General features: G+C 45.8%; 1 protein-coding gene across 2 annotated transcripts in view; it reads right to left on the reverse strand.

Annotated features, from left to right (window-relative positions):
- CCDC93 (CCC complex scaffolding subunit CCDC93) overlaps window positions 1-24,248 on the reverse strand; it is a 90,087-nt gene that overhangs the window by 24,808 nt on the left and 41,031 nt on the right. For both annotated transcript variants that reach the window (XM_077779606.1, XM_077779607.1), the window contains exons 11-17: window positions 23,712-23,798; window positions 13,671-13,787; window positions 8,177-8,239; window positions 4,642-4,715; window positions 3,139-3,220; window positions 2,611-2,682; window positions 1,141-1,194 (exon numbers count right to left, since the gene is read on the reverse strand). In XM_077779606.1, the coding sequence (XP_077635732.1) occupies window positions 1,141-1,194; window positions 2,611-2,682; window positions 3,139-3,220; window positions 4,642-4,715; window positions 8,177-8,239; window positions 13,671-13,787; window positions 23,712-23,798 (549 nt within the window). The remainder of the gene's footprint in view (window positions 1-1,140; window positions 1,195-2,610; window positions 2,683-3,138; window positions 3,221-4,641; window positions 4,716-8,176; window positions 8,240-13,670; window positions 13,788-23,711; window positions 23,799-24,248) is intronic.

The following is a 24,248-nucleotide window of genomic DNA, read 5'->3' on the forward strand; positions in this document are numbered from 1 at the left end:
AGTGATTATTACTTACAGAATCTGTTGTTCTAGGTCTCTGTGTTTACAGTGACGCTTTCTATGTTTCTACTTAGAGCTATGCTATCCAATGTGAGAGCCACCAGCTACGTGTGGCTGTTTGAATTTACGTTAATCAACTGCAATGGCCCCACTTCCAGTGCTCAGGAGGCACACATGGAGCTAGTGGCTGTCAGAGTGAGCAGTGCAGACACAGAACACTGCCATCACTGCAGAACGTTCTTTGGCACAGCACTGAATCATGAGACAAGGACTAGCCCTCACTGAACCCAGCTCAGTAAGAGTCATGGCTAGATGGTTTGCTGAGTCAGAGAAAGTACATAGGGGTCCAAGGGACCTTCTTCCCCAGCACATGTGTGTACATATGTGCCCCCCACCCAGTCTCTTCCTTGGGCTCAGCTGGAGGCAAACCCCAGGAGTCCTGAAGCGCACTCTCTGGGGTGGGGGATGTCTGAGGGCAGAGGCGAACTTTAAAGGAGGCAAATGTTCAGAGGCTTTCTTGCTTTTCTCTTCCTCCTCCTTTTCCTTTCCCCGGATGTTTGCTGCAGTGTGGGGAGCACTGGTTTAACTCCAAACAGGGGTCAGCAAACCACTGCCCGTAAGTTAAACCATACAACCTGTGGGCCAAGTTCACCTCTCTGCCTATTTTTGTAAATAAAGGTTTATAGGAACGAAGCCATGTCCTTTCATTTACATGCCGTGGCTGCTGTAGTGGGGCTGGCGCACAAAGCTGAAGCTACTTCCCGTTGGGTCCCTCACAGCTTGCCGGCCTTGGCATGCAGTACCGCAGGGAGAGTCTCCTCCCTCTGCTTCAGCCCCAGCCCTGGGAGCCTGTGGCTGTGAGTGACGCGTATGGCCCGGGCAGGCCTCTCGCCTTCTCTGGTGGGATGCCAGCACAAACGCAGGACGCCTGCACACAGTGCTGAGAGAAAACCCTCCAGAACGGCAGCCTTCGGGGCCATCCGGTGAGGCCCTGCTTCCACCCGAGAGGCCAGGCCCACACACGGAGACGTGGTCATAGCGGAAACTAGAGTGGGCATGGGAAACTGTCCGGAGAAGGTGCACAGCTGGCCGCCACCCCTGGGGAGGACGGTGGGGTCCTGTGTTTGAGCAGGTACTTACGTTATGAGTCATCGTAGGGCTGAGGGCACCATGTGGCTCTCCAGCAGACAGCGCCTGAAATGATGAAAAGTAACGAATATCCTTCCTGAGTAAGGGGTATGGGACAGAAGCTGAGGGTCTGGATGTAAGAGGGGGTGGGGGACAGTTCATGGACGTCTATGGGCCTCAGATTTTAAACTGTTCTTACACGTGTGTCGCACACGAACATGCTAAACTGCAGCTGTGTTTGAACAGAGTAATCCCTCCAACAAGATGTGATGGCTAAGGACAGAAACATGATCCTCAAAGTCTGATTTGTGCACTCAGTGGCTGTGCTGATGACTTGAGCCTCAAAGTTTTAGAAAAGCCAGAAAGGCCAGCTGTGTGATGAAAGTTCCAGAAAACCGCTGCACTGCACGGCCAGACTTTGCTACTCCCCTGTGCCAGTGTCGCCCCGCCGGCATGGAGGTGCCTCCGAGACACGCGTCCTGTGCAGCCAGGGGCCCGGTCCCTGAGCGACAGCCCATGGCCTGGTGCTGGCTGGCTTGAAAGGGTCTCCTCCCCTCTGTGAGCCTCGAGCTGCCTGAACTGGATCTAAAGGGAGAGAAGGTGCAGACAATGGGCTCTGAGACAGCCAGCTCCTGCACCCTAAGCCCTTGGGGCCTCAGGGCAAGAGCTTAGCATGAAGTGTGACAAAACCGGTGATCCCTAGTCTTACTTGGGGAAAGAAACATACTGCTTTTCTGGCCTATGTTCTCACTTTTTAAAAAAAAAAATTTTTTTAAGTTTATTTATTTATTTTATTTATTTTTGAGAGAGACCAAGGGCGAGCAGGGGAGGATCAGAGAAAGAGGAAGACAGAATCCCAAGCAGGCTCCACTCTGACAACATAGAGCCCGATGTGGGGCTCAAACTCACAAACTGTGAGATCATGACCTGAGCCAACATTAAAAGTCAGATGCTTAACTGACTGGGCCACCCAGGTGCCCCTGACTTAAGTTTGAATGGAAATTCCCACTAGCTCCCTGGAAGAGTAAGTCCTGTGTCCTGAGAGCCAGCGGGCCAGGAGCTCTAACACGATGCCTCGCTTCCTGCTCCCTGCATGTCCCCAGGCAGGAGTGGAGATGAAGTGAGTAAACTGGTACAAAATTTAGAGAATAGATTGCTCTCTAGAAGAAGGTTCCTAGAAACAGCCCTTCCCTGAGTGGAGGGAGAGGCCAGACTCAGAATTTGGCCAGTCCATCTGGGGTTGCTGCCGTGCACACCACTGCTGCCTTCTACCCAGCAGAGGGGAAAGGAGAGGGAAGGAAATCTAAGAAAATCCTGTGACGAAAAGAGCTGAGAAGCGTGTGCTCAGAGGACCAGGCAGAGGGAAACTGGTCAGACTTTTTTAGCATCAGACTCTGCTGGTCAATCCTCCTGAAATCCTTCCACTGATAAGTCACGACAGCACCTAACTGTCTTGAGGACCCCTTCCAAGCCTGTATTTACCTTTTCATCCCCAGCCGGTGCTCTCTCGGCTTTCAGGTTCTCGATTTCCTGCTGCAGCCGTGTCATTTCCTCCTTCAAAGGCGATACGGACATTTAGGACATGCAGACAAGCTGGCGAATGGACCTGTGCAAGCACTGCCCCTCTGCTGACCGCCAGGAGCGAGGGCATCTCACAGGATGCCCAGACATCCCATGCTTACAGGACAGCCCTGGGTTCACATGATGCTATTCTTTAACACTTCATAAGACTTCTAAAAATACACGTATTTCTAAATTAGAACACAGTGTTTGTTAGACTGTGCTCTCAGGTTGGGGGTTTGGCACACACAGGGACCAATCTGACTTACTTCCGGTTTCCTTGGGGTGGAGGGCACCCACCACGGGGCCTACTCATCTTATATAATGGATATAGAACTCCATGAATCTACGTTTTTGACTGCACCTGAGTCGGACGCCACACCACACAAGGAGTGGTGAGATTTCACCAGAGTCCTGGTTCAAGATCTGCTGACATCAAGCAACACTTACTCGACAATGTGCTTTAAACTCCTGCTCCTGACTTTTCAGGTTTTCATTCATGGCTACAAGTGCTCTTAGGTTCTGCAAGATACTGAAGACAAGAGACCAAACAATGACATGTGGAAAGCCATTATGATTTTATGAATCACAGCTAAAACCAAGTCCCCAGCTAAAGAGGGAGTCCCTTTTTAATTTCCTTTGTCTCTCCCAAGAGTGTCTAATGGGTTCTCCACAAATGATAATGACTCCCGTGGAACTGACATTATTATTCATTTACATACTCAAGTCCATCAGCCCACATCCAAACAAACATCACAGAATTCAGAATTAAAATGTCAACTGTAGAAAGTCAATTAGTCTCATGAGTACTAGATCTACTTGGTACCAAGTACTCAACAGAACTCAGAGCATAGATGGCATCACATACTATTTTTAATTTCCATGAAAAGGAGACAAATTACTTAAGGTCATTAAAAGAATTAATTGGAAAATAAAAATGTCAAGTATCTGACAGTACTTTGCTCCATGTCATGAAAGAAGGGTTTCTAATTATAAAGCCAAGTAATCTGTGCCATCTTAGCTAAAAATGTCCTTCAAATCTGGGCCTGCTCAACTGTGCCTGAAGCTTTTTATGATTTACAGTATCATTCAGGGAGATTTTACCACCTAAACACTTTGCAGCCAAAAAAAGTCAAATGTAAGTGTGTCTTACACTTTATGAATTTAAATAATTTAAAGACAATTAAAAAAATTAATGAAAATGAAAACAAAACAACCCAGCAGCTATTCCTTATTAAAAAACACAAAAAAACACAAAAAAACAAAAAAAACCCTGCACCTTTAATCCCAAGGATACAGGGCTGGAATGTTTCCTGTAAAAAACTAGTAACAAGGGTTGAGTCCAAGGAGGAGAACTGGGTGGCTGGGGGACAGGGGTGGGAGGGAGACTTTCACCACATGGCTTTTTGTCTTGTGAACGGATTACTTGGTTTTCAAAAACAGAAAAACAAATGGGGCGCTTGGGTGGCTCCGTCGGTTGAGGATCTGGCTCTTGGTTTTGGCTCAGGTCATGATCCCCAGGTCTTGGGATTGGGCCCCACGTTGGGTTCTGTGCTGAGTGTGGAGCCTGCTTAAGAGTCCCTCTCTCTCCCTGCTGCCCATCTCTCCTACTTGCACATGCTCTCTTTCTTGAAAATAAAAAACTGTATAAAAAAATTAAAAAACTAGAAAAACAAAAAAGCAAAGCAAAAGCAAAAATGCACTGTTTCTGCTCCCAGCGGGAATTAGGAGAGCGAGGAGGCCAACTCAGTGCGGCCCGAGCCTCTCGGCATGGACCCGAGCAATGGGGAGTCCCCACATTCTGGACCAGGAGTGTGAAATGAACCGACCCGAGTGGGGCCAGAAGCAATGACCCTTGGATCCTTAGTCTTGTGTTCAAATAAAATAAACCACCAGACACTGGCAGACTCACTTTCTTCAAAGAGAAAATAAACACACGCGGAAATATCTTACTTTGGGTCGGCTTTGGACTCTATCTTCTCCAGGGCTGCTTGCTCTCTGTCCAGTTTCTCACTGTAACTCTTCAACTGTGAGACAGAAAGGAGGCGTTGCTGCTAGAGACTTGGGGTGCCAGAAGAGTGAGTGCTTGCATCCTCCCTCCCCCGGCTCACATCTGTGCCCCACTTCTGACCGCTAGCCAAGCCCAGAGGACCTGGCTGTACACTGAGAAAACAGGTGCACAAGAGAAACAGGATGGGGGTGGAGAGGACAACATGGTCAACACCAGACCCTTTTATACACATTCTGTTGGTAAGAGAAACTTGGCAATAAATAACTTTGAGTCACAGCAGCACATAGGTGGGAAGCCAGAGTAATGCTGACAGCAGGTGCCTTCTGGTAGGCTGGTGTGAAGAGGGAAATAAAACAGGCTATGAGAGACAGACCCGACTTAGATTCCACAACACCACTGTCATGGCTATTAGCAGGGGCAGGGTTAAATCTATCTTCTTGATTAATTTCACTTTCTTTTTCTGAGTCAGTGAGGATTTAAAAAAAGAAATTTCAAAGAAACTCAGATTTCCATATATAAGGTGTACAGTTATACAACAGAATACTAAGCTGCTAAAAAAAGGAAGAAAAATGCATCTCTTTTATGATGATCTCTAGCATCTACTGTTCTCTGGAAGAAAACAAAGTACAAAATGTGACTCTCCTGTGTTTCCAATGTGTACAAAGGAATGTATATATCGAATGTGTATGTGTATAAGCACATACATGTCCCTTGTGTACCCATCAAGTATTTCTAAAGATTCACAAGAGACTGGTGACCCTCTGGAAAGGGTAACTATATGGTTGGGTTACAGTGATACAACCTTTGTACTTGTTGAATTTCGAACGGTGTGAATGTGTTACCTACTGAAAAAAACAAGTTAGGAAAAATCCTAAGGGTACTAGATGAAAACAGAAGACCAAGCACAAGTTGTGACAAGCCATTCCTGCCTCAAGTCCTAAAAAAACCCAGACACTTATGCTCAAACACAGGAGCAGCTACAGCAGAGACAGGAGAATAGCTGGTGGCAAGGCGGGGCTGAGGAAGCCTGCTGGGTGGGACCGGCAGCCATGGGAAGGACCGGACACAGGGCTGGCCTCACAGTAGGAGAGCCGCGTGAGGCAGCGAAGCCTGGCTCCCCTCACCATGAGCTGGAGCTTACGCCCCAGAGGCAGACAGGCTCCCAGAATCGGTAACACACAGGACAAAGGGGAACCGGCCCCCAGAATCATCTACTTCCGGCTGATCTCACCCGACAGGAGGACCCACCCTTCCAGAACAATCGCACAAGGCAAAGCAGGCTGCATAAAATGGATACAGAAGCCACGCAGTTGGTCACAGGAAGTTTCAGAATCAAAGAGAAGCACACCACCGAGAATTATCCAACATGTGAAGAAAGACACAACCACAAATGAGAAAGGTAAAACTGAACAAATCAATTTTGATCTGAAGAAGTAGTTTATAGATCAAGGAAAACTTTCAACACAATGGATGCCCTCAGAGACATGGGAGAGAATACTGCCTATGCTACAAAGAAGCAACCTCACACACAGGAAATGGAAGCCGTGACTGCTGAAATGAAAATGTGGACGGGCAAGAGCCTGGTGGCCCGTCGATGCAGGAGTGTGCAGCCTTCCCATGGGTGAAGGGGCTGTCGTCTGTCCTTGACCTTCCCTGCCCTCTCTACTAAGTTTACAGGAAAGACAGGTCTCCTGGTTTTCAGTGCCACGAGGTTATCCCGGAAGGGCAGGTTTTGCAGGAAAGGCGAAACCATGGCACACTGGGGCGTTAGGGGTCAGAATGCTCCTTCTGCCCAACCCGTGACTTGAACAGATAAGGAGGCTGAGGCCCAAAGGTGAAGTGCATTGCTTACTCAGGGGTCTGGACTTCAGTATTCTGACCAGCCAGGCTTCTTCAGAAGCTGCTGAGCACTAGGTTTTGTGCAGCTTCCCCTTTTCCAGGATGGGACTTAGTTTGAAGGGCCCACTAGCGAGCAAGCTCTCAGACTGCCAGCGCTGGATTCCCAGCGCCCTCGGCCAGCTGCAGGAGTGGGACGAAAACGGTGCTGCTGGTGTCACAGGGAGTCCACACACGGACACAGGTGAGGGGCCCAGAGCACAGCCAGCAACAGCCCGATGGTGGCGGCTGTTGTCACCCGAGGACAAGAAGCCCTCTCCTATCACTGACCTAAATCACTTCTGCTACCTTTTGACACAGGAAAGGAGCTCAGCAAATACCCGATTAGTGTTGAGTACAAAGAAATGCCTTTATAGCCACTTGGGATTTCTATCCTGAGACATATAAGTGTCTTAGGAAATTGATATCAAGATGCTTTGCCTCGCATCTCTCCCAGATGGTAACACAAAGACCGATCCATGACTTGGCACACTTCATGCCAGGGGCTCGGTGGCAGGAACACAGACAGCAGCAGGGGCCCTGCCCCAGGAGTCTGCATCCCGCCCATGGGGTGCAGTCCCAGGGCAGTGTGAGGAAAGCTCGTCTGTCCAAATGCGACACAGGCTTCTCCGAGAAGAATGAGAAACATCTCGTCCTGTGGTTCTGAGGCCTGCCCTTTGCAAACGTTCTGACAGTAGCGGAAGAGATGGGCCCGGGTCAGTATCAGAAAGTTTTGTCAGGTTGACAGCAAGGCAGTGAACCGAGTGCTACATATGGCTATAGAAATTAGAATTTTAAACGGGCAAGTTTCATGTGAAATTAAAAAAAGGAGGGGGGAGGGACTGCCTTAGTGTCAGCTTGTTGAAGGTCAGTCCTGCTTCTGTGTGGCTCAGAAAGTACAAGGCGGGGTTCCTGTACGAGGCCATCGCTCGAGCACCGAAATCACCACAAGGAGAGCTTCCCAGATCCAGAGGGGGACCGCTTTCTAGGGACACACGAGGGGCAGAAATACATAAACTCTGGTCATGACACAGCCGGCATCAGAAGGCTTTGTTTTTCCGGCCTGGTCTCCTAGGCCACCGGGAGGGGAGGTAAGCAGCACTGACAACGTGGACGTGAGCCGGCACACTCCAACGCTGGGTCAGCAAACCGTCCAGTGCTGGAAATACACCCACGGCCTCCTCCTCCTGCCGAGGCCCCGCCCCCCGTTCTGCCTGGAAGACCAGCAGCAATTCTGAACAGATTACAGCCTCTGTAGGTATCTCGTCTCATGAAGAGAAACTTTCTCATTCTTAAGGAACTCAGTATTTTGAAGCGATTCTACAACCTGTGGGCTTGCAGAGGAGCAGGGAGGGCCCGGTTGCCAGGCATGGCCTCCTAGGTTCCATGCGGCCCGTGCGCTGGCCTCTCTCGGGAAGCTTTCCCGATGCTCATGGTCCCCAGCAGTGTAAACTGGCAGCAGGGGTCATATCGTGAGCTGGTCCCACGTCCCCAGATGGCCCTGCGCCCTGAGTAGGGAACAGTGATGCCTCCATACAGACCGATGATACAGGGCATTCCATTAGTGATACAGGTCAAAGGCGGCTCTGCGAATCTACTCACCTTCGTCAGAGTTTTCTTGGTCTCGTCATATCTGGCTTGTAGGCTGGTGTGACTTGCCTGCAGCTGTGAAAGAAAGAGGACATGCCTGCTCTCATCCGACCCTTACAACAGCACAGCTGTGGGTGCAGCCCTGTCTCACACATGGGCAGACGGAAACTCAGCAGAGACTTAGACTGAGCGAATGTGGGAATTTTAGAATGGCTGCCAACAAGTGAAGGAAAAGTCATATCATCAGCACCAACTACATGTCAGGTGATACACTAGATATTCTTCATAAGTCCTATCCATAAGTCCTTCCATTGACTCCTTAAATTCAATGGAAGAAGACATTATTCTTACTTTATTTTTTTAACGTTCATTTATTTTTTGGGGGGGGGGAACACAGACAGAGAGAGAGAGGGAAAGAGAGAGGGAGTAAGAATCCCAAGCAAGCTCTGTGCTGTCAGTCATCTACACTCAGTTTGGTTAACCAACCAGTGTGCTCATTCATAGAATACGAATGCATTTCAGCACTCAGGATGCTAGCACAGAATATGACAGGCTGGCAAACCATCTCAGAAAGAAGAAAGAATTCAGGACTTCCAACACTAAGAGAAAGAACAATGAATTACCTTTACTGTTCAAAGTTACATAATTATAAACTTACATCTGCAAAATGTCGTCTCTTTTCCTTACTAAAAGGTATATCCTTGCGCTATCTGCTGTGAACTTTTAGAAATCTAAAAACATTCATTGAAAGCTCAAAGGGTTTGTACATTTCCACTCTGAAAAAGGGAAGTGGCAGAAAATGATATCAGGCCTTTGGCTGTTACCTGCATACATATTAACAATGAGAAATTTTATCCTGTGTCTCAATGGTTGCTTCAAAATAACTTGCCCCATCCTTGAACCTGTAAGCAACCCATTAAGAGTTATGTCACCCTGAGAATCATTACTCCTAAATCATGCTTTTCGTCTTCATGACTGATGAATGGTTACATTTCCAACAAGCCCTGTCAAGAAGCCAATTCAAGCAGATAGCAAAAGTGATAAAGGACGGAAGCAGGTGGACTCTGGCTTCCCTCCTTTCAAAGGGAGCCGTCTGTGCAATGAGACTTTCATTGGCCTGTTTGTGTAATGGGTAGAGAAGCGTATTTCTGAAGAAAATTTGTTTTTCTCTTGAATACTAGTGATGATGGAACTCTTGAAGTTCTTTCGTGGCTCCGGGAAGGGGTCCTGGCATTTCCCGCCTGCCTCACCCACCTTCCTGACCACCTCTCAACCATGTTCCTGACCAGCCACCATCTAACATTTGCCCAGCGCTCTGCTCACATGAGGTGTGTGGGAGGAGGTGATGAACATGGCACAGGCCCTGCCCACAAGAAGCTGGCCCAATAAACTGGGGATTAGAGTGTGAGAATCGCTGGGGCAGGGCCAGCCCTGGGGGAGGCCCAAGAAGAGACTGGCTCATCGGGGAGTCTAAGGAAGGCGTCACAACAAAGACTAATGAGAGCTGGGTCTTTGGCAGGGACTTGGCTTGCTAGTAAGAAGGGAAGGCTCTCTCTCCTCTAACTGATTTAACTAATAAGAGCTCTCTTCATCTGCTCCTCTGACCATCCTTCCTCAAACAGAAGCTGTCCAGTAGCTTAGCTTAGCTCTTCATCTTACTGGAATCCTTCAGGATTCTCCTACCCCTATTTTCTTCTTCATCATTAAACCCTAGACTCAGCCCTAAATTCGGTAGCTGGTTACCACTCCATTTCTGGATTCCTCTTTCCTTCCTCAGTCTCAGGTTTCTTCTCAGTTATGTACTAGCTGAGTCCCAGTTCTATGCCTCTGTAGTGCATTCCATTGTTGTATTCAGATATGTTCTCTATTCCTTCTCTTGCTTTTGCCCCTCCTCCCATTTGTCTTTTGGGCTAGAACTCTCCCCATGGTTATCATCAACGCCACAAGTATATCCTGGTTGCTTTCCACCTGCATGATATTGGAAGAGGAGTTCTTGTATTTAAGGAGTTTGGATTCTCTCATATACTACTGGTAGAGATATAAACGTAAAATAACTGGTGAATAATTTGATGGCTTCTAGCAAAATACAAAAATGCAGATTTTTTTTGACCCAGCGATTCTACTTCCTAAAATCTATCTTACAGAAATACTTATATATTTGCACAAAGATAAGTTTGCAATGGGGGGAGGGGGCTGAAACAATCTTCACACCCATGAACAGGGGCCAGGTACAATAAATTGTAGTACATATACATTACGTCGCACTACGCAGTTAATGGGAAAGAATGGGGTAGATTTATATTCAAAAGTTTTAGTTTCACTGTTAGTAAATGTGTGATTGCAGGCAAAACTACCTCACTTCTCTACGTCTGTTTCCTTATTTGTAAAATGAGGAAAATAATAGTACCCTTTCCCCAAGGATGCTGTGTAAAAAGAATGAATGAGTTTTGAAAAGCACTTTGTAATTACTCCGTAAAAAAAGCCCTTAACAGCCATTATCACTACTGACAGAGAGACATCTGTAGTAGAATAAGTGAAAAATGAACTGAATTTTGTAGTCAGACACCCCATTCTCCCCAGGTGAACGGGCATATACAAGTGTTTGCAAAGGTCTCAGAAACTGGCTTTTTCAAAGGGTAGAGCGGGACTTTCATATTTTTGAGGGGAGAGGGGGACTTTCATTTCATGATATAGTTCCACACTGTTTGGTTTATTTACAGTGAGCCTGTATTACACCTGTAATTTTTTAAAAAGTTAAAGCTATTAGAAATGGATAGGGACAAACAATGAGTGTGGCAGACTTACACACGCAGGCGCATGGAGTATGTGCTCTATCATTATGACTCGTGTTCAGTGCTCACCAAGAAGTGAGTGTGTGACCGATGTACAGAGCGGGCCGAGGTGGCCGGGGCGGCGGTCCAGGATGGTGGTGGGGGAAGGAGCTGGGGCTGATGCTCCAGGGACCTGGTCACACATGAGAGGCTTGTTGATGACCCTGGGACTTCTGGTGAACAGAATTGCAGACTACTAGAAGGTGAAGGCACTCTGCGGACCAGCAAGCCCAGAGGTGGGCAGCTTTTTGCAGAAGGGCAACCTTTTGTAGAAGAGCAAAGTCAAATGTAAACTTTAGTAATAAAGTTATTATTTTTTTTCATAGGACATTCCAAATTAAAATGGATTTAGGAAATTACCTAGGGGGAAAAAAAAGGCTTATAGCTCAAAACATTTTGAGAAAAAAATGTTTATAAAAATGCTGATGTTGGTTTTTAATCTTTACAAAACACTCATTTCTACAATTGTTTGAGAAACTTCCTAATCCTTTATTCCTTACATCTGCAGGCGGCTTTTGGTTCATAAAAAGTGCATTCCTGTTTATGTTTTCATTTCATCCTTGGAACTCTTTCTTTTCATCATCGGAGATCCCTAACTCCTATGTGATCTGTGACTTTGGCAAATCTTTCCCTCGTGGCCAGGGACTAATATACATGCTGGTCACCATTAACAGCACCATCTGCGGTAATAATTATCACTGTCCTTTACAGGCGGTGTGCCTGAGAAATAACAGGCGCATGGCAAATACAGGTTCTGGAACAACTGTGCCTGAAAAATGACACATGGTAAATATAGGTTCTGGACCAACTGCAAAAGAGACCCAAGAGGCAGAGAGAATTGCCCTCTCAGCTGAACTGAGAATGTTCCAGGACTGCCACTGCAATGAAACTTGGCATCGCTTCTCCCCAAGTTTAGATGGGAGAGGAAAGCCAACATTCGTGCTGAGATACTCCGACTAATGAGGTCTGCTGGTATCATCAAAGCCACCCTCCCCTGGGAGGAGGAAGACACTATGATAAAGAAGCATCATGCCTAATTCATGCTTATCTTGATTCGGTGAGGAATTCCTTTTTAACCAGTCACTTTCAGGCTCATATCACAATGGCAAAGGTCAGGGGTAGAGAGGATACTCTCTAAGCTATGAATTATCTAAATAATAAAACAAAAATCAAATCACAGTCGATCTCTGCATTCTTGTTTGCTTATAATCCAAGGCATTTTGGTAAAACCAACCTATTGCTTGTTCAGCTATTGTAGAACAAATTCTAACGGAACAAATTCAAACAAAAAATGATTGAGCAGGCCCATCTGATGTATTGATATCTTTTGAATACGTGAGACCTGGAAGAATAAAAAATGTACAAGTTCCAAATGCCAAATGACGCCCATTTTTGCAAATCAATTGTTACAGGAACAAATCATTCTATACAAAACCATATTCATGTCCATAATCTACTGCTGCAGGTGCTTTTTTAATGAATTAAAGCTTATTGCCAATGCAACTTAAGCAAGTAAAACTTTTTACCCTCTATTGATTGTCTCTGAGTCAAACTCCACAGTTGCCTCTTATGTCTACTTTCTAGAATGAATATATGAAGGTCTTTCCAAAATAATCCCATCCATCACCAAGCATATAGAATACAACGTCCTAAAACTCCCTTAAGAATAAACTTGCTTCCTCCACTTTCCCTCCCTAGTCAGAGCCATCAACAGTTCATGCCTGGACTACTGGACCAGCATCCCAACAGTCCAACGAACTCATGCTCCCACAACAAACAGAATGGTCTTTGAAACACGCAAATCTGAGAATGCCACTCGCTTCCTTAAACCCTCCAATGGTTTCCACTCACCTTATCATGACCTGGGAAGTCCTGTCTGTCTGATCAGACTCCGCTGACCAACTGCCTCGCTCATGGTTCTCCAGCCACAAAACAGAAATCGGCCAGGACCTTTTGTCCCCCAGGTCTTAGCTGGTGTGGTTCCATAAATTCCCAGCCAAGGCCCCGCATGCTTCCCATGCAGACTCCCTGCCCAGCAAACACCTAGTTGGAGTCCTCTGTGATGGAGGCTAGGTCAAGTCTCCCCATCTCAGCACTCTAGGCGTCTCCTTCAAGCACTTATCACAGCCGTAATTAAACGGTGTTGTGTGTGCGGTGCAGTTGTTTAGAACACGTTCCCTCCTTGCTATCGTAATATCTTGAAAGCAGAGGACTTGTTCTTCACTCATCCCCACAGCCTAGCACAGTAGTGCTCAGTTAACATGTGTGAATCAACAAACGTCATTTCTGTCCTGTGATCTTCTAGAACAGAGGTTGGCAAACTTTTGTGTTTAGGTCAGAGGTTAAATCTTTTAAGCTTTATGAACCACATTTGGAAAAGACCAGAAAGTAAAATATTTCAGGATTTCTGGGACACATGGTCTCTGCTGCAACTACTCAGTTCTGCCCCTGGAGCTTGCAAGTGGGCACAGAAAATATGCAGACAGATGTGCATGTATTCCAAGAAAGCCTGACTTACAAACACAGGTGGCAGCTGGACTGGCCCAGGGGCTGCAGTCTGCTAATTCCTGATCTAGAACTTCCATTCTAACACGAAGATCTTCACTCCTCCCCTAGTCTAGCTTCATTTTACTTGAATGAAATTATGAAAAAAAAAAAAAAAAAAAAAAACCAACCTCTTCCAGATGTTTGGTCTTCTGCAGAATCTGCTTGTTCAAGGAGATGACTTTCCGACGATGGAGTTGGGAGCTTCCTAATTTTTCTGGACTTTCTTCAGCTGACAACTCAGACTGCTGTGGGAAACAGGGAGGGCAAGGCCAAAGGGTCTAATGAGCCCAGCAAGGTCAAAGGGTCTAATGAGCCCATCTCAGCTTACGTAAGACAGATCCATCCCTGCTCACCCTGGGCAGAGCACTACCAGGCAGCCCAACAGAACCAAGCCAGAGCAGCCATGGGGTCCTATGTAAAGCCCAGGTCCAGAGAAGGTTCTGACACAATTATCAGGGTCCTCACCCACGGAGCCTGCATTCCTGGTGGAGGGAACAGCATTTGCAGAAGCACAGGAATACATAACTGTGGTTACGTTCATCTCATATAGGCAGCAGGGCACCATCAAAGGGTTTGAAATAGAGGAATCACACGGTCACATCAATTATCTTCGTGAGACTACCAGGGAGTCATCAAAAATGAGAAATGGATTCACTTTCACTGAAGTATTGTAAGTATATGGTCAAAAAGTTTAACTGTTTGGAAGCATTTATAACGAAAAGCCACAGTCTATCAACTCATTCCTCTCTATCTATGGATCCATTCCCTTTTAACCATTTCTTATTCCTATTCTTTTGGTGTTCACAGAGGGTAAACTCGAAAGGGATGGAAGTTGGGGAGGGGCCAGTAGGAGATTCCTAAAACTGTATGTGAGGAAGGAAGGGAGAAAAAGTGTTGAGCAGGAAGGAGACCTGTGAGGACTCCAAGTGGGTAAGGGAGAGATTTCTGGGCAAATGGAGCAACAGCACTGAGAAGCTGCACGGGGGGGGGGCAGCATGGTGCAGACACTGAACACGACCGGCAGCCCCAACACCCTAGTGAGAAGCTGGGGGATGAACAAATTAAAGGTCAGTCCTGTTGCAACAGGAGTCTTTCCCATTCTTCTTAGATAACCAGAAAGGCTTAGATAAGCTTTATTAAACAAACGCCCGTTTCAACCACATTTCCTTTTTTAGCGGAAGTATCCCAGTTCCAAACGAAGCACTGACTTCAAGCTCAAGTGCAACACAACTACTTCGGTATTTGATTTTCTCTACATGCTTTAACAGTGATCAGAAGCTTGAGAGTCTGAAGATTTGCCCTCAGGGAAAAGAGATGGGACAGTGAGGACGAGGAGAGACTGGATGGAATAGTCACCATGTATTTTGCTTAAGGATTTCCCTGAATAATTCAGCAGCACTGCGAACAGATGATGAGTTTTTGCTGCTTAATGGTTCTGAAGGTGGGTACAACCAGCAGGATGTGGCTGCACGACAGTAAGGAACATCACTTTCCATCTTGTGGGCTGGTGGGCCATAAAGGAAATAGAAAAACTAAGCATTTGGTAACACAACGTATGTAGCCTTGAAATGAGAGACTTTGAAAAATGTGAACTAATACTCCAGTTTATCTGGATCTCTGGGGATTAGAGTTAACTTAAAAAAATTGTTTTTTTAATGTTTATTTACTTTTGAGAGAGAGAGAGAGAGAGAGAGAGAGGGGGGAAGGGGCAGAGAGAGAGGGAGACACAGAATCCAAAGCAGGCTCCATGCTCTGAGCTGTCAGCAGAGAGCCCGATGCAGGGCTCGAACCCACAGACCATGAGATCATGACCTGGACACTTAACAGACTGAGCTGTCCAGGCACCCCTAGAGTTAACTTCTAAACATACAATTAATTTGATCACATCAAGAGATTCACGACCTATAAGTCTAGAGAGGGGAAACTGTTTCTGAAAATTATCTGAGTATAAAAAAAAAAAGGGGGAGGAGGAAGGACCACTTCCTCTCGGTTTTCAAATCATTTGTCGGAAACAGATTTATAATGAACTAATTATATTTCCTCTACTTCGATGATATCACCCTGAACCATGTTATTAATTTGGCCACTTTTGCTTGCTATATATATTTAATAGCTTTTTTTCCCTTATAGTTCATTTTCAGATTTGGGTTTTACCAACCAGCTTAGTTTCCTTGGCACTGATTTTCAGCATGTCTCTGGCATATCATGAGAGCTTTTAACTCTACTGATAGAATTACAGAAGCCTTCTAGCTAATGATTTATTTACATCTGGAACAGAATGGATTCCCTGTTCACTGGAACCACCCCACAGGTATGTCCCTCTGTTTGATACCAGGATCATCTGGAGTGTCCTGACTTCCTCCAGTTGCCTGTGCAGGCAGGCTCCGGGGATCGGTGACTCACTTACCCCCCAACCCCCCAACCCCCCAGACTTCCTCCAGTCTGTGGGAGTGAGCACCTACTCGCTTGGTGCTGCTCTGCACCTCTGGCATGGCTTGGATGGCGTCTCCAACTTTTAGCAGGTTTTCCTGCTGATGAACTGCTTTTAAGGCCAAAGTCCTGAGATAATGAAAAGTGTGTTTCCCACCCGGCTTCTTTACCCTCTTATCAGTGTAGCTGACATACATACAGCTTTGACTTCACTTCACCTGGTAATCTAGGCTGGCTGATTATCTCTTTCTCTCTTTTACTATCTTTCTATCTAGATTTATTTTATTATTTTATTAGAGAGAGAGAGAGAGGGAAGGAGAGAGAGAGGGAGAGGGGCAGTGGGGGGGAGGGAGGGAGGGAGGGAGAGAGAGAGAGAGAGAGGGAAGGAGAGAGAGAATCTTAAGCAGGCTCCATGCTCAGTGTAGCTTGACCCCACAACCCTGGGATCATGACCTGAGCTAAAATCAAGAGTTGGATGCTCAACTGACTGAGCCATACAAGTGCCCCCTTCTATCTAGATTTAAATTTTCAGCCTATGGTCCTTCAAGACTCTCCCAGGGGTCTTTGAGGTCAATACCTTTTTCATAATAATACTAAAATGTCATTTTGTTCATTCTCATTCTCTCATGATTATATTGTGAGGCTTCCCAGATGTTACATGTCATGTGATGTCACTGCTCTGACATTATTATGTAATGCATTTATTACTTTATTTGTAAATGCATTAATATGTGAGCTGTTGAGACCTTGGTAGTTTTAAAGAGTTCTTAAAGGGTCCTGAAACTGAAAATTTTGAGAACTATGACTTTAATCTAAGGGACCTGGCTCACTTGGGAATCCTGTATTTGTCCCATTCACTGATTGGGTCTGCCTTATTAGCAATGAGCACCAATCAGTGGAGTGGGCCCATCCATAACTTATATAACACAGAGAGACAGGAAAGTTCCTTCTGATTCTACTGTGTGCAGCCCCTTAAATTTGAATCTGCTAAGCATTAATGTACATTAATATTAGGATATTAAATGCCAACTTCAGGGCTGACATTTTTCCATCCCAAATAAAATGGATAATATGCATGTGAACAAGCTCATTGCATGTATGAATTGTGGGTTCCTCCGTTTGCCTCTGAGTCTAGAGATGGTGCTATGCAAAGTGGTTTGTTTATGGAAAGTTATTTCTGTGCAGATATAATCATTTATTCTAGAGCTGAATTGAAGAGGGTCCTAACCTAGTCAATGGAAAGCTGATAGCTCTATTTTTTAAACATATTTTTAATTAAGCAATCTAGAGACTGATAAAGGCAGAAGCACCTCTTTACAGCATTATGGCCCATGTGGCATTCTGGTCATGGAGTCACAGTGAGGAGGAAATGGAAGATGACGAGGTTGGATTTGAAAGGATGAGACAAAGTTGGGCCGATGCAGAATAGGAGAGGGAAATTTATAGTAAATCCTTTACAGAAAAAATTTAAATTCTTGGGGCATCTTAACTGATTTCTGCTTGAAAAGAGCAATATCTCTCAAAGAATGCCAATCATCAACAAATATTCCACTTGTGTTTACATTGGAGGGAGGGCTAAAAAACCAATCTAATTTTGTTCAACAATTTCAGATTAAGAACGTGCTTTCAAAACCACAGTGTGGATTAAGATGACTTCTAGTACAGATTCAACGTTTTCTAATAAATGACAGATATTCATAACTTCCACTCTTAGAGGAACCAGATTTAAATGTCATTCAATAATATTAGTCTGGTTCAAAATAGTAAATTCCTAAGAGAAACGCAAAATGATTACTTTAGCTAAAACTATATACTTTTATAATGAAAGAGACCCCAAAGGTTATCTACATACAAACCTTCTTCCTAAAATAGAAATCTCTCCTATGTTGCCACCTTCCTCCACTAAAATATGGCCACAAAGATCGCCATCTCATGATATAGTTGTCTATACTGAAGAGACCGACTTCAGTTTCTTGCACGCTGATGAACCCTTCTATTGAAGGCAAGTAAACAGATAATATAAAATATTTACTTTTTTAAAAAAGTTATGAGTTAGCAAGAATGTAAGAAAACCACCAAGCCTAAAGAGTTAGTGAAAGTGGAACTCTAGGAAGGTATGTATACCCACTGCAGTTGGCCTTTCTTTCTTGAAAGTATTTGTCAACACCAGGTGAACTCAAGCTTTGGTTTTTATACTTCAATAACTGCTTTGCATAAACCTTGATATTGGTGAAAGAAGAAAGAAAAGTCTGCAGTGAGATTTGTGTAATACATTGGTCCTTATGTGGTGTGTGTCTAAATTCACACACTACCTGGATGGCTCAAAAAACCCACAAGTCAGGACCATGTATACAGTGGACTTGGCCTGGGTGTCTCTCAGTGCTTGCCAGTATGAAAAAGCATATCCCCTCTGGAAGAACAGAGATTCAACGCTAGGCCTCAAAGAATTTCTGTAGGTAAATTTGCAAGGAATATGACCTCACAGTCAATTTGAAAGCATGTACAAAGTACAAGCAAAAATCCGGCAGAAAACAGAATCAGATCTGCAAAGACACAAACATACACATGTCCATTCTTCCCTGAAGCAACAGAGAGTAATCACTCTTTCACACAACAGTCAGATTTACCTCCAAGTCTCCACAGCTCTTTCCTCTCCCCTTCCTATCACAGTGTGTCATTACCCTTCCCCATCTGGGCTACTGTCCTTTAGACCTACTCTAGCTTACAAGTGGCCTTTTCAAGTACTCTCACTGGAGTCTGAGCACTGCAGATGGGATGGGACTATTCACTCCTCCTCCCCCTTTGCTTCTATTAATGACACTAGATACATACATTCTTTTCAATATTCCTGACTCCAACTGATGAAATCGCATGAATTTCGATGACCATATTCATGTGACCCTGCTGAGTCTAAGGCACAGCTCTGGGTCCAGGGTAGGCAATGTGTGCCTGGAATGTGTGTAGCACTCAGGATGCATGAGCAAAATCCCAAACCTCCCGCTTGTATCCCCATGAACTGCTGTCAGCTCAGATAGCATGCTCACCCAATCCTGAATCAGTATGACTGATTTTGCTGAAATTCAATGAAAGTTCACACTTACCTTCTTAGAAAAATCAATTTGTTTGGGCTCATAATCAATCTCAGGTATTTCTCAATGTTGATTCTATTCTCCAGTGTGCTAGCCACCTCTTCTTTTCTAGCTTTAAATGATGTTCAAATCTGACAAAACAAATTCTATGCCTTTATGCAAACTGACACAGGTCCTGAGAGTCCAGGCTGTACTGTGCTGCTTGAGCCAATCCTACCAGGTCGACAATTCATTAGCTGATAGCATTTTTTTCTTTTTTTTGCTGTTACTGGGTATTGCTTTAGTCATTCAGATTTTAGAAAATTGTGGAATATTTTAGAAATCCCACATATTTAAATTTATTCTTTCCAGATTCACAGGATTCCTTAATATCTAAATTCTGATTATAGTTCTGAATGTCTCTATCTCACCTCCCTTTGCTTTGTTCAAGGAACCTTTACTGACACCCTGTTGTGTATGAGGCACAGTGGGAGCCACTGGGGTCATGAACAAAGACACAGACCTTACCCTTGGACCTTCACAGTCCAGTCAGGGAAAGCCTTACCTACAAATAAAGGTGTTATCCTCCACATACTCCCCAAGCCTACATTGTGCCACAGAAGAAGAGTTTTGAAAGCTCTTCTTGTTCCTTCTCCCTCCCTTCCTATCTTCCTTCCACAAAGGTTCACGAAAACCCTATTATGTTAGGCACCGGGGATATTCAATGAGCCCAGCCATCACTTACAACAGACTAGTACGAGGAGGCAGGTAGAGAGAAATGACACAGGGCAGTGTCGGCAGCGCTGGGAAGGAAACTACAAGGAGCTGATCCACATGACATCACAGAAGAGTCTATCTTAGGGTACACCTCTTCTTTCTACTTAGCTCAAGGTCGGCAGTTGGACAGTGAGAGACTCTAAAGAGGCTCTATCACCGCAAAGCCTGGAAGGCAGTCGCTAAGGATGGTGGCACAGGAGGCCTTCCTTGCTTTCCCCTAAGGACATGTCACCTTGCCAGAGTGATAGGTTTCAAAGCTGGACAGTCTTGTGTGCAAACCGGGAACTTAGCAGCTGCAAGACAGCGGACAAGTTGCTTAAGATCTCTGATCGTTAGGGGCTCCTGGGACACTTGGTTGGTTAAGTGACTGACTTCAGCTCAGGTCACAATCTCGCGGTCTGTGAGTTCAAGCCTCGCATTGGGCTCTGTGCTGACAGCTCAGAGCCTGGAGCCTGCTTTGGATTCTGTGTTTCCCTCTCTCTCTTGGTCCCACTCCCACTCTCTCTCTCTCTCTCAAAAATAAATAAACATTAAAAAAACCTTAAAAGATCTCTGATCATCAGTATCTTCATTTGCAAAGTGGATCTAGTATCACATGCTTATGTATTGAGCACCAACACTGCTAGGCCCTTGGCAAGGCTCCAAAGTTACAGAGAGGAGTGAAATGTGGTCCGCATACCTTTGAACAGTTTCAAGTGCCTGTGAGTTAGTGTGATGATGAAGGCAGGCAGAGGATCACAGACAAGGAGCCTGCATATTGCTCTGAGAATGAAATGAGATAATGGTATGCAGGGTACCTGGCACAGAGAAGGCACTCAGGAAAGATTCTTCTGATTCCCCAAGACAGAGCTGTGAGTTTAGATTTACAAAATGTCCTAAGCTTCTGGCTCAGGCAGATGCTGACCAAGGAATGATTTAGCGGGCTGTCAAGTATTAAAGTGGTTGATACAGTGTATGGTTGGTAGGTATGTGGCATTAGGGAGAGTCCCTTCCTACCCTTCTAGGGAGCAGGCACCTCTCCTGGCCCAGCCTTGTCTGGCCCAGTTTCCTTCCCTTTCTTCTGGATCAAGTTAGTGGCGGGTAGTGGAGTGGGGGTGGTTTTGCACAGTCAGGCTTTTCAGTTGTCTGCAAATCATAGTCATAGACTCTCCTTCCTTATAAAAGTGAATGCTAAAAGGCAGTGAGCACATTAGACATCCACACCGAAAAGCACAGTGGTGTCTCATCTAGTACCTTCTGAGAAGAGTGTTGCCCTTTGGATAAAGAGGGAGACGGAGCTCCTTGGCCGAGAACCTATGTGAACTCATGACTTACACATCTGGGAGCTTCTTCACACTCCTCTCCCCCGCTGCTTTACAGGGGCCGTGTTAAATCGAGTTACCTATTTCAGGCACTTGCTTAAATCCATGGGCTATTTATCATGTTCCACTGCTAAAAGAACTTGTGAACTTCACGAAGAGATGCCTGCACATGTGTCTTATCACATTTTTATGTCCCAGTGCCCTTCAGCTTTCCAACTTGTCCCAGGCAGACTGTTCAATTCATCCCCTGGTCACAAAATCATTCTCACTCTTCCATCCTCCCAAAATGGTCCTGTCCCTTTTCTTCACTAACCAAAACTCCATCCTGTTCACAGCCTAATCTGGGTTTCTTTCAAGTAACCCTGATGCCTTCCCTTTTGGGCATCCCTCAATCCCATCTCAACTTCGAAGGGGTTCACTGCTGAAACCCTGAAGGGGAGGGAAGGGTATGGGTTTTAGATAAATTGCCAGTGTCTGGTGTCGGCCCAATTTATGGCAGTAAGATTACAGTGAAGAACAAACACACCACGGTGGATGACCCGACAGCAGCCCTCCGGTCTCTGCCCCCTGGAATTCAGGCCTTGGTGTCATCTCCTCTCTTGAGTGCGTGTGGGACCTGTGACTTGGTTCTAACCAAGAGGACACAGTGGAGGCGATGGGATGTATGTGAGTGAATGTAGACAGTTGGGCTACATAAAACTGTACTGCCTATGCTGTGAGGAGCTGCTGCCCCTCACTGGCTTTGCTGAAACAAGGGGCAATGAGCTGAGAAGCGGATCCTGCCCCAGTTGAGCCTCGGATGAAACAGCGGCCCCGGGCAGCACCTTCACTACAATCCTGTGAGAGTCTGAAACAAAGAACCCTGATAAGCTGTGCCCAACTGCTGGCCCACAGTGGCTGTGAGATAATAAATATGTGTTGTTTTAAGCTACGACCTTGGTAGAATACTGCTCTGCAGCGATAGGTAACTAAATACACACACAGAGAAGGAGAGAAGCATCCTCTGGCATCTGAGAGCCAAGCTGGCACTCTCAGCAAGGCCCGGATGTGTCCAGGAGCCAGACTGAGCATACTAGGTCTTCGTGTTAAACATAAACCATCCCAAAGAATGTCAACATGACACAAGGTCTTGCAGATGCAGGTAAAAACACGGCCATTCTATAATCAGGTCTGAAGGTGGAAAAAACCTGGTCACTGTTCGTTCAAACCACGAAATGTGACCAAACATCCCCGTATACTGGCTAACAGGAGCGCATAGCTTTAACCTTCACTCATTCCCACCTTTCTAGAATTTTTTCATCCCTTCCACCTTATAGATAAAATTTATTTAAGTACTCATTTATAGAACTGCCCTTCCTTAAAACATCGAACAGAGAACAAAGCCCTACTTTCTTGGTCCTTCCCTCGAATCAGCTAAAACAAGCCCCAATCCCATAGTAAGTCTTTCCTCAAGCCCCTTACAGAAACACCGTATGGTTCCCCACTGCTGTGCAGTCCCCCCACTACCACCAGCAATAAACCTAACTGTTCAGTAACAGCTGTGTTCCTGGTGGCCTCTGGCGGGAGGACACTGACAAAACGAGAAAATAGAGCGAACAGCAACTACGACAAAGTCTTTCCATGAAAGTTGCATTAGAAAACCCATGCAAAGGAGCACTGACTTGGGGGCAGGGTGGGGGTAATAACACAGAGAATCCCACCCCCAGACGTTCTAAGCCATTTCACTCGCTGTCACGCTCAGAAGACCCCTCACTTGGCAGGAGGTGACCACCTGCTGTGTTTACAGTAGGTCATAACTCCCAGTTTCGGGCGACAACCCCTCCCTGACTATATCATCTGTGCACAATCACTTGGGAAGGATATTGCACAGCGGGCCAGAGCAGAACTAATTTGTCGTCAAGGCTCTTGAGACAGGAAAGCAAAGCTGGATGCTTCAACGGACGTCCGCGGGTTAGGGGGCTAGACAGAGTGTGGCTGGGGAAGGAAGCATGTGAAACAATGCCCCGTAAATCTGATTTTACCGATACTACATCTCCGACAGACCAGAATCAGTTATGTGCAAAATGATTAATCACTGTCTCCCTGAAATAGTCAAGGTCCTCCTGCCCATTCTTAGGAGAGGGAGAAAAATATCTAACACTGAAATATGACTTTCGGGCTTTAGTTCATTCTATACACTTTTAATAAAGTGGAACAAAAAATTCTCCCTTGGGCTTGGCTGAGTTATGGGGTTTGTCTCCTAAGTGGCAAAGCTTATTCCTCGACCCAATCACCAAACTGAGCCCAAGTTATAAGAAGCCTGGGCAAGCAGGAAAAATGCCTGTGCTAGACCTCAGGCATCGATTTATCAGATGCGATAATCACTCTGAGAGACGGGTTTTCTCTTTATATGTATAGAAAAATTGGTACCGCAGAAGAAAATTTACTGAGCCGACAGGCAGATGCTGTCAGCTTTGTGTGGCATGCATGTTTCTGATGAATGTGGCTGATGCATTACAGCTTGACTCCATCAATGCTGCGAAGGGGTGTAGGGGCCGAGAACAAATCCTTGAGGCATCACCTGAGGCAAGACGCCAGCCCGGTGCCCACGTACCTTCTCTGCGTACTCAGACACGATCTGCTTGATCTCTGCGGAGCAGAGTCCCACGATCTGGCCCACGGAGCTCGCAGTGAGTCGGCTCTGCAATCACAGGGATGCGGGACCCGTGAGGCCATGCCTTGTCTTTCACAGAACTGGAAAACGCTCTGAGTAGTATAGCAGATGAGACAATATTCCCTGGGGGAAAAGTACTCTGGCTTTCGTTTAGGTAGGGGAGAGGAATAAGGAAGGGAGAGAACAGTCCTCGGGACAAAATGTTAAGCCGCCTCTCTACCTCGTGAGTCATTCGACTGTGCTAGATTCTCCCCGGGTACCTCTGGAAAATCATTCCTTACCCCACACACCCCATCTCCAGGTCTTTTTCTGTGGGTCACTGACAGAGCCTACAGGGAACTTGGCGGGCTTAGGACTCAGGGAAAAAAGATGCACAAATGGGAGAGGAAGAGGAATCTCAGAACTCCCCAAGTATCTCTTTACTGACACAGGCCTTCCCTGCACTAAAAAGGAAGGATCTTTTCAAAGCCCTTGGTT

This window comes from Crocuta crocuta, unplaced genomic scaffold (genome assembly GCF_008692635.1).
Source record: "Crocuta crocuta isolate KB4526 unplaced genomic scaffold, BGI_CrCroc_1.0 scaffold18, whole genome shotgun sequence".
Classification (NCBI taxonomy): Eukaryota; Metazoa; Chordata; class Mammalia; order Carnivora; family Hyaenidae; genus Crocuta; species Crocuta crocuta.